Consider the following 10,274-nt stretch of genomic DNA (forward strand, 5'->3'; position numbering starts at 1 on the left):
TACTATCATAAAAGATAAAACCCTCAAGAGTTTTGTCCATGCTGTAATTACATGTTCACTTGAGATCCAAACCAAGGTTTTCTAACTTTAAACCTGACTTCTCTCTACTATGCTTTATAAACTGAAAAGGCTCCTGGGTAATGTTTGAACTGGGCTTTAAAGACTGATAGGAGAGACAGGGCTGTAACAGATGAAGTGTGGACTGGGGTAAGAGATGGGAGGAGACTGGAGACTGCTATGGAGAAACATGAATGGTGAAAGGAACCATGGTGGGAACAGGAAAGGTGTTTCAGGAAAGAATGATGAGAGACCAGTTGGACACAAGCAAATGTTCTTACTAAGGGGGAGGAGGGAGATAAGACTGGAAAGCTAGATACAGTCAGCCAACAGCAAAGGAGGGAGGAGAGTGGGGCTTCATTTCCTCAAAGGCTGCACCGCCAAGGCCAAGTGCAAAGAATGTGGCAAGCCAAGTCGAAATCCAGGCTCTTATCTATGAGCTATATGACCTTAGGCAAACTGACATTTCCAATGGCCCATTTTTTCATCTAAAAATGGACATAACAATACTGACTCAGAATTGGTGCGAGGCATAAATAAGATACAGTAGGGGAAGTGCCCAGCATACAGGAGAACTGAGGTTAAACATACCTCAGTTCTTCTCTTCCCAAATGGGTCCTGGGATTGTCCCATGCCCACCCTTCTCCTTCTATCTATGGTTCCCCTTCACATCTAGAAGTCCCACTCTACAGAGGAGAGGATGAGGGGTTATGACTAAGATCAGTCCATGTGGATAGAAGGGAAGGGGTGAGGACTGCAGGCAGTTCTGACATACTGAGGAGTGAAGAGTGCAAAACTGGATGTAACTAATTACTGTGTGACCTTGGACAAATCACTCCCATCTCTGAGCTCAGCTTCCAGTTTGTGTAACAGATAAAACACAAACCTTATGATGTAATTGTGCTATTAACTAAGTGATTAATAAGACAGGCCTAACTGCAAATGCCTCCCAAACTTTGGGCAGTAAGTAGTATCTAAGAACAACTAAGTCTACATCTGTAACTACAGAAACACATTAATCTGTGCACTTATGTTCAAAGATATTTCCTCAAGAGGATCTCTCATCTTTCACTTTGCTTACAACTGTAGTGTGTATGTGGGGGGAGAGAGAGAGGGGGGGAGAGAGCTTTTTCCCCCCGCTACATTGGTTAACAGAAAAGTTATGAATTAAATGTTTTTTTTATCTCCTGCATCCAGGAGTGAACTCTTTACATTCTCAGATAGTAATCCAAAACAATAGGTCCTATTCTTAAAATAGCCAAAGTGAAAAGGGACCAAAGCCAGCCTGTCTGTGGTGTTGAAGGATATCCAATGGACTTTCAGGTTGTCTTATGATGAAGAGTGCTGCAATTTTGTGAGATTAGTCAAAATTTAAAACAACACTGCACACAAAAAATCATTCTTGAAGCTCTAAATGCTTCAAGAACTAAAATAAAACAACTAAAATAAAATTTGCCTCACAGTACCAAACTTATAAATTACAGCTAGTTAAAATTGAGGGCTATCATGACTTCTCATTTACAAGGTAACTAGTTGGTAAATTAACAGATGACATACAAATTAAGACTTACGTAATTTTTTTTTTTTTTTTACATATCTTTATTGATTTCAGAGAGAGGGAGGGAGAGAGAGAGAGACAGAAACATCAACGATGAAAGAGTTGTCATTGATCGGCTGCCTCTTGCACGCCCCCCGACTAGGGATCGAGCTCGCAACCTGGGCATTTGCCCTGACCGGGAATCGAACCATGATCTCCTGGATCCTAGGTAGACACGCAACCGCTGAGCCACACCGGGCCGGGCACATCATTTTTTAAAGGAGAAAATGTCTGATAACCAGGAAATACAGAAAATTCAATGTATTTTACAATAAAATGACTGCTTATACCTCTATTCCTGCAATTGTTTTGAAGCCATGTTTTGGACCCATAGTATAACCAGATATACTTTTAGTGCTGCAGGAAACCTTGGAAACAATCTATGTGGGGGTTATTTTATTTTATTTTTTAAAATATATCTTTATTTCAGAGAGAGGAAAGGGAGAGGGAGAGAGAGAGATAGAAACATCAATGATGAGTCATTGATCGGCTGCCTCCTGCACCCCCCGAATGGGGATCGAGCCCACAACCTGGGCATGTGCCTTGACCGAGAATCGAACCCCGATCTCCTGGATCCTAGGCTGACGCTCAACCGCTGAGCCATGCCCGGCCGGGCTATATGGAGGTTTTTAAATTGTGATGAGGGTAACCTAAAAGTTCTGCAGAGGTCCGCAGGGGTGAAGAGGAATGTGGGGCATGGTGCAAGGTGCTTTGGGTCTCCTCGACCTCCTCCAAGAAGCTCCATCCCCTTTCACCTGTTAGACATATTGAGGGTTCCACAGGGAGTGCATTAAACAAAGCATTTCATGGGGTTAAGGGCATGATTCTGGAGACAGACCCTGCTTTTATCCTGTTTCTGTCACTTAGTAATTTTCCAAACTCCTCAAATTCCTCACCCATAAATCAGAAATGGTAATACTTTTCTTGGGACAATTAATGGGACAACATACACAGTCAGTAGCATAGTGCTTGACACACAGCCAGCTCTCCATAAATGACACTTACTATTATTGGCCACACTTCTAACCCCAAGAGCCACTCTTACTGTTCTGTCCCTTCACTCCACCAAAAAAGGGGAGGGCTGACATGAAAAAGGCCAGGGACATGGGGACACAGTTGGCCATGGTGCTGAGCGTGGAGCTTTAGAGAGAAGCAGAGGAGAAATACTCTTGTTTCCAAATGATGTGCCTTTTGGGGGAGAGGTCTTTCTTTTCCTCTCTCTTGGACCATTTTTTTTTAAATTCTCACCCAAAGATATGGCTTTTATTAATTTTAGAGAGAGAGGAAGGAGGAGAGAGAGAGAAACATCAATGTGAGAGAGAAACATCGGCCTTCCGTACACACCCCGAACAGGGATCGAACCTGAAAACTTCTGGTATACAGGATGATGCTCCAACCAACTGAGCCACCTGGGCAGGGCTTGGACCTTCATTTTATTTGAGGATTCTTCTCTCTCTGAGAACTCCAGCCACAGAGACACTGAACCATCAGAGCTTGGAAGGAGGCTCAGCTCCCGAGCCCTTTGAGGCCAAACAAGAACAGGAAGGAACCCAGGCAAATGGACTCTAGGGGAAGAGCCCCCTCATCTCAAAGGTGGACCTGTCCATTCTCAGGAAGGAAAATTACACTGTGGCCAGGTCCTAACACCCTCACTTGGAACAGTGGGAAGCAATTTTTTGAGTGTATCATTTTTGAGGAGACTCTAAGGACCCTGGTGGGGGCAGCTGTCATCAGGAAAGCCACTGAAAACAGATGCAAAAGTTCAGAGATCTCAACCCTGCTCACTTGGCATGGCTACTATACCCGTGCTTCAGCTTCCGAAAGTTGTATAGCTGAACCAAATATTAAAAAGAACAGGGTCCGACACATAACTGGAGCTCAATAAATATCTTTATATGAATAAATGACTGACATTGAACACCTAAAAAATAGACATGTTTCAAATTTACATCCTATAATAGTAAATCTAAACCAACACCCAACGTATACAAAGATATTTTATTGTGTTTGTGGTGTTGTTCTGAATAATAAATTAATTAACTACCTCATTAAAATACTTTCTAAAAGTGTCTTGCTACCAGCTAAGGTTTCTTTGATGATCCTTGAACTTGCCTGGCTCCACCTGCTTGAGGGAGCAGATCTTTGGACAGGAGATTTGGGTTTTCTCCAGGTTCTGCTGTTTATGAGCAAGTCACTTAACTGTGCTTGTTTCCTCCTCTGGGCAGTGGGAGTGATAGCACGCACCCTAACTACCTCGCTGGAGTACTGTAAAAATCATGAGATGAAAGAGGTGAAAGCATGTTCTGAACTGCGAAGTGCAGCCCTCACTTAAAGTCTGATTATAGTGACCCTTATCCTCTGCTGTGGCTCACATCACCCCTCCCACCTGCAATCTTCACCAAATCCCCTGTCTATCCAAATCTTTCCCTAAGTTCAAGGTCTAGCCTCTCAGGAACTCTCCACCAGACCCTGAACTGCCTCCTTTCCTCCCAACTCTGCTTTTGCCTGTTGCCCCAATGGTTCACCACTGTCATTTAATTATCAGTCACACAGAGAGGCAGTGTGGTGGCAGCACAGCTCAGGCAGACCTGCAGGGGATTCCAGCTGTGGCACCTGCTATTTGAGACCTCTAGTAGGCTACCCAGCATCTCTACGTCCCATCTATAAAACAGGGATGATGATGACTCTTACAGATCTGCTCTCAGACGAAATGACATCATTCCCATAAAATACTCAACTCAAGGCTGCGCAGACAGTAAGCACTCAAACAACTGTAGGTGTTATGACTACTGAATCTTGTTCCGTCACTGTGTCCTGAATTTGTCCTATCTCCCCAACTAGATTTTGATCCTTGAGAGCAGGGACTTTGTACCATCCATTTATTTTGTTACTCCTCAACCCCACTTCCATTCCAGAAAAGTGCTCACTTCATAGTATTTTCCCCACAAACACCTGCTGAATTGATTAAAATGAATTAAGTTCTTCTCTAAACAGTGCTCAAATCTTTACAATAGTCCATCACAGCCAGCTTGAAAAAGTCAATGTGCACAGGTTGAAGTAACCTCTGCTGGCCCTGTTATCACACTAAAATGTGTGATTCCCAAAGCACACAGCCCAGCTGTTCCCACTACTGAGCTGTCCTCCCATGTCGGACGCCCTACATAGTCAAGAGCCTAAAAATATTGCAGAGAAATAGATTTCCTGTGGGGACCTCTGCCAAATTCTGGAGCACTCTCTTTCCCCAAGATGTGTACTTTAATCTTATAGGTGCAGATAGCATCATAGGTAACACGTGTGAACACAGAAAATGCCGTACAACAACCTGAGGGCCATGTTTCAGGGCTGTGTTATGGATGAAACAGTTCTTCTGGTGTTTTGCTGACAAACTTCCTTGGATAAACTTCGCACCGAATTCTACACCATAATAAGTAATATTATGGATAGACCCTGGTGACTTAAAAACAAACATGATTTAAATCTATGTTTTCAGAAGAGTAATCACAAACTAAAAGATGTCCATTTTATAACATCGTCAACAACAAAATCCTTAAAATCCTTAATTTTATACGCTCTCCATAACTATTCCCAGTTGCCCTAGAAATTATGTTTGTGTCATCACCTGCTTTTCCACTTAAAGAAAAATTGACCTGGAGATCAAATATAAATGTTCTTTAGGAACCATATCAATCCTTGCCCAGAAAGAGGAAAAGACTGAAAAGAAACCCAGGCACACTCTCATGCTGTTCAGTCTTTTGTCTCCGGGTGTCTAAGGCCTTCCTGCCCAATTTGGAAAGCTTATCCCAATACTTGTCTGTCACTGATGTTCTCTTATCTTCCTGGACTTGAGCTAGGAAAAATGAAAGCAGCAATACGTCCCCCTTCAAGAGTGTATATTTTACTGAATTTTGAGCACTAGGATCTTCTTGTTCTTTACCCTCCACCCTGTCATACCCAGAATTAACCTACTGTAAAGCATCCTTACCATTTTCCAAGTACACAGCAGAAAGGGGAAACTCCTGCTTCACTGGAACATATTAAACCAAGGACATGCTGTTCCATTGGTTTATACGATAAATATAAATGTTCTACTAATAGGCAAATTCTTCATTTCAAATGAATAAATCGAGTGGTATCTAGATACAGAATTCCAACCGATTAAGTTGAGGGAACTGAAAATACAGAATTCCATCTGATTAAGTTTAAAAAAATGGAAAGAGTACAATCCAAGAATATTCTCCTTCTGGGTCACAGCATTTCACTTGACTATTAACCTTTTGATTTTTAGTTCTCTTAACAGTAAGCAGGTGCTGAGAGCAATGCTGGCCTCAGTAATATTCTCTCCTTGATGGAAAGATCCATGTGCATTCAATGATTGCTTGTGTAAAAAATGTTATGTCCCTCCTATTTTACCTCTGTTAAGTGTCTGCTTGATTTCTCAGTCCTTTGCCACACCCTTTCTCTTCCTCAAAGCAAAAGAGAGAGATCCTGGTGACAGACTACTATGCTGCCTGGCTTTCACATTGTTTTAATTTGTAGCACTACTCACGCTGGGTCTGAGCAGCAATCTGTTTCCTTAAGCTCGGTCAACTCGCCCCAATTCTGACCTTTGCTTTTAATCACTCTTGCCCAGACTTTCTCCCCTTCTCTGCTTCCTTGTTGTGCAGCATCCAGCCCTCCCCTTACTACCAGCAGTGGAAAGGCGTCCAGGATGGGCAAGGTCAAAGCCAAATGTCACCATTTACTCTCCATTCTGACTGTATGGGTCTCTCACCCCTAGAGGCAAAATCCTAATTTTGGGCTTCTGGTCTGCAGATAACGAACTGCACATGCAAGGTACCAAAAACTACGCATAGGAAGAGTGGCAACATTTTGGACTACCTAGTCATTCATCATGCAGCTACATTTATCAAAAGGTCTCAGAGATGCTGCTTTTGCTCTCTGTTTCTGAGCTGAGCTAGGAACGAAGACAGTGAAAGCAAAGCCTGGCTAGACCCTGACCCCAAATGTTGGCATGAAATGAACACAAAGCCAGGAAAATGAGGAGCTGCGCAATGATAACTAGCACTATCAAGAGGGTAGGTTAGGCAGACAATCACACTTTTATTTTCCTTACGCTTTTTGACTGTAGATTTAATTTAATTTTGTCATGGCAGGATTAGCAACCAGGCCACAAAGGTGAAGGGACATAATAATAAGACAGCGTATTAATCCTCTATCCCACCCAAGGCAGAAGCAAAACCAAACAAATAGTGGCTTCCTGGAAATTGAATTTCTGTTATCCAGATGTCAAAGATGTAATACCCCAATTACACAAACTATTGCCAGTGAAGCGTGCCAGCGAATATGCAATGTAAATGGGGTGAGCACAGAGCGACAAAACTGCACCGTCAGCATCTGGCTCTGGGAGTGAGTGATAATTAGCACTGTGTGTAGACACTAATAAACATTTATGTCTGAAATTACAACTTTTACCAATGTTAATAAGGAATATATTGGCAATCTGTAAAATAAAAGGTCTTGAAAAGAATGTCATACATTAAGCAATCGCAGACATTTCCCGTTCTGGCACAATCCCTTTTCCTCCCCTAATTGCAAATGGCTACCTTGTTTTACTGAGGAATTAACTGACATAAGAACCTACCTAAAAAAATGGGTTGTGTGTCTTTGGCCTCCCCATTGACATCGTTGCTGAATTCTGAGATCTTATATACCTCATGATGATAATCTGGGATGAGAAAACAACCAAAAATTAGAATTTTAATGACTTGCACAATATGAATAAACAACATAGACTAGAATCTCATTCTATATAGTATGGATGACCTATACTTTAATTTATAAATATATAATTTTCCAGAACTCAGTCAATCACAGAATTTGTAGCTACTAATAATCCCTAAAACTCTGCTTACTCTGTGAATTACACACACTTGAAATATTACTTTGACTTTAGAAAACAGCTTTGCTTGACCACACCGTTTTCATTGTAAATTTGGCCAAGAGATACCAATTACTAGGCTTCTTTTCTTTCAAATGACAAGGATTTGTATAAGTAAAAGAAAACTGTGCCCAATCATAGGCTGGGGGAGGATTCCAAATTTATCTCCACAACCCATTTTCATGAATATTTGAATAATAGTATGCTTTAGAGTTACCTGGCATTCTCAGTTTACCCAGAAAAATCTCCACCTTTAAGCAGCTTAGAGGCAATCACACTGGAAAAATACTGATTTGTTATTTCAAATATAGTATAATTTGGATGAGAAAGCAAAGTTCCCATCTTTCACACAAGTGAGTCTTTTGCATTCAGCTACTGTACTTTAATATGCAATAGTTTATTTTCTAAAAAACACCTGCAGAGCAGAGAAGAATCAGATCCATAATTTAGGAGGGAAAAAGAAAAAGAAGAAGAAAAACTTGCTACGCCAGTCAAACTTTAAAATACAATATTCTAGAAGTTTCTCTATAGAGGCTACTGTGCTTTGGCAATCTACTTATAAAAAGTAGGATTGACTAGGTAAGCAAATGGAAGCTCCTTCTTAACAGCTATTTCCCTTTTATGGCCTTGGACCTCACAGGACAAGGTCTACTGAAGTACTCTCACTTTTAAGATAAAGTAAGCGAGTCCCCTGAGGTCATAAATAAGAAGGCAGCCTACATTCCTGAATGAATCAGATAGACAAATAGGCCAGTCACACATGGAGAGATTTTTAAAGTACAAATGACTTAGAAATCAACACTGCTGGGGGGAAAAATGTACATAGAAGGGCAGAGCCAAATATTTTGAATTCATATAACTATTTCAGACCTCTTTCATTAAACAGTGTCAAACTAAAGCTGGGGAAACAAATACGAGAAAATCTTCAAAACGTCTGTAAGAAAACCATTTTCAGACCAACCGAAAGCAGGCTTTATTGACTCTACATCATAGTTAGCTTAGCTTAGCCTGAAAGTCTCTATTACTTGCAATTGCTCTCTATTTTCATCAGCTTATGTGACTCTCTCAGGTTGTTAAAACAACTGCCTTGCCCTCTATTCTAGCCAAAGCTAGATAGAGCAACCAAGGAAAAATGGACAGGTTCAGTGGTTTGGTTTTGACCTCAAATTGATCCAGATAGTTAAACCAAGTGGTTCTAAACTCAGTATTAGGACTTGTGACATTGCCATGAAAAAAAGTCACCTGCCTCTAATTTAAAGTGACACGATGCATCTCTGTAGACATTTTTACGCCTGTTCTTCCCAAGTTCTGACCCTTTGTTTTTTAAAGTCAAAAATCAGGAAAATAAAGACTCTAACAAGTAACTGAACACACACTGTTCAAGTGATGACACTAGTCAACTTTCCCCTCTCCGGATAAAATCAGCCCAAGCCCAGACACTGTGGTGCACACCTGTTAAACGGTCAGGAACTGGCTGGCTGATTATTATTTTTTTAATGATACTTATCTGAGTGATAAGTGATCTAAGACACCTTTGCAGCTCAAACAACATATCTAGAAAAGATTTCGGATATAGACAATTCTTATATGGGATTGTACAGCTCATGAGCTTCCTTTTCATTCTTAAAAGAACCACCTCCACCCTTTCCCTTTCTCTTTGGGGAAAAAAACCCCCAAGCGCACAACCATTGGTCGGGATGGGCGTCCGCACGGCCTGATGGAAAGGAGGTTCTCCCCCAACCCCCAACCTGGCCACTGGAGTGGAATACCAAAGAGGGCTCTCTGCTCCCCAAGTGTCATTGTTTGCTAATTTCCTTAGTGGCCTCCGACTTGTTTACGAGGAATAACCACCTCCCGCCTCCTCCAGTACAACTTTGCTCGCCTCCCGGCGCGCGCGGCCGCGGCCCCCTCCGGAGGGAACTCGGGGGTCCCGGAGCCCGGACCGAGGCGCGGGCCGCGCGCGGAGCTGTTTACGCGGCGCCACGTCCTCGCCCGCCCGGCCGGGAGCCGCTTACCTCCGCTCACCAGTTTGAAGCTCTGGGATTTCCTGCTCCTCTTCCTCTCGGAGAACTCCATGGTGCGCGAGGCAGGGCTGCGGCCGGGGGCCGAGGCGGCGGCGCGGCTCTTGTCACCCGGCAGCGGGAGCGCCGGGACCAAGGTCCGTCCCTGGAATCCGCAGGGGGGAGGCCACGGGAAGGGAAGAACCACCTCGAAGCCGCTTGGGGGCTGCGGCGCGCGGGGCTCGGCAGGAGGCGCTTTCCTGGGAGTTGCCCGCTCTGGGCCGCCGCCCGGGTCCCCTCCACGCGCCCCCCGACCCCGGCTTCTGGGAATATGCGGCCGGAGCCGAACTTTCCGTTGGGGAGCGAGATGGGGGCGGGGGGGGCGGGCCGGGGCGGCGGGCGCCCCGGGATGTCGCCGCGGGCCGGCCTGGGCGCAGCTCCGGACGCGGAGGCGGCGGCGGCGGCGAGCGCGGCCCCGGGGACGCGGCGGGCGGGCCGAAGGCGGCGGCGGCGGCTGCGACGGGGTGCGAGCCGGGTCGGGGCGCTGACCGCCCCCGCGGGAGGAGGGGCGCCGGGAGGAGGCGGTGCCGCCGGGACCCCAGGGCCACCTGCTGGCGGAGCGCGGCCGCGGCCATCCCCGGGGGCCCGGCCGCCGCCACCCACCAACCTGGCCGCGCGCGCC

At 44.5% G+C, this 10,274-nt stretch overlaps 1 protein-coding gene across 4 annotated transcripts in view; it reads right to left on the bottom strand.

Moving 5' to 3' along the window:
* Nucleotides 1-10,069, bottom strand: part of BEND7 (BEN domain containing 7) — a 79,348-nt gene extending 69,279 nt beyond the window's left edge. For 3 of the 4 annotated variants that reach the window (XM_081156542.1, XM_081156541.1, XM_081156543.1), the window contains exons 1-2: nucleotides 9,608-10,069; nucleotides 7,296-7,379 (exon numbers count right to left, since the gene is read on the bottom strand). In XM_081156542.1, coding sequence (XP_081012668.1) covers nucleotides 7,296-7,379; nucleotides 9,608-9,668 — 145 coding nt within the window. In that variant the 5' untranslated portion in view covers nucleotides 9,669-10,069. The remainder of the gene's footprint in view (nucleotides 1-7,295; nucleotides 7,380-9,607) is intronic. The other variant, XM_081156544.1, reaches the window with a different exon arrangement.
* Between the last annotated feature and the right edge of the window lie 205 nt (nucleotides 10,070-10,274).

This window comes from Miniopterus schreibersii (genome assembly GCF_964146895.1).
Source record: "Miniopterus schreibersii genome assembly, chromosome: 1".
Taxonomy (NCBI): domain Eukaryota; kingdom Metazoa; phylum Chordata; class Mammalia; order Chiroptera; family Miniopteridae; genus Miniopterus; species Miniopterus schreibersii.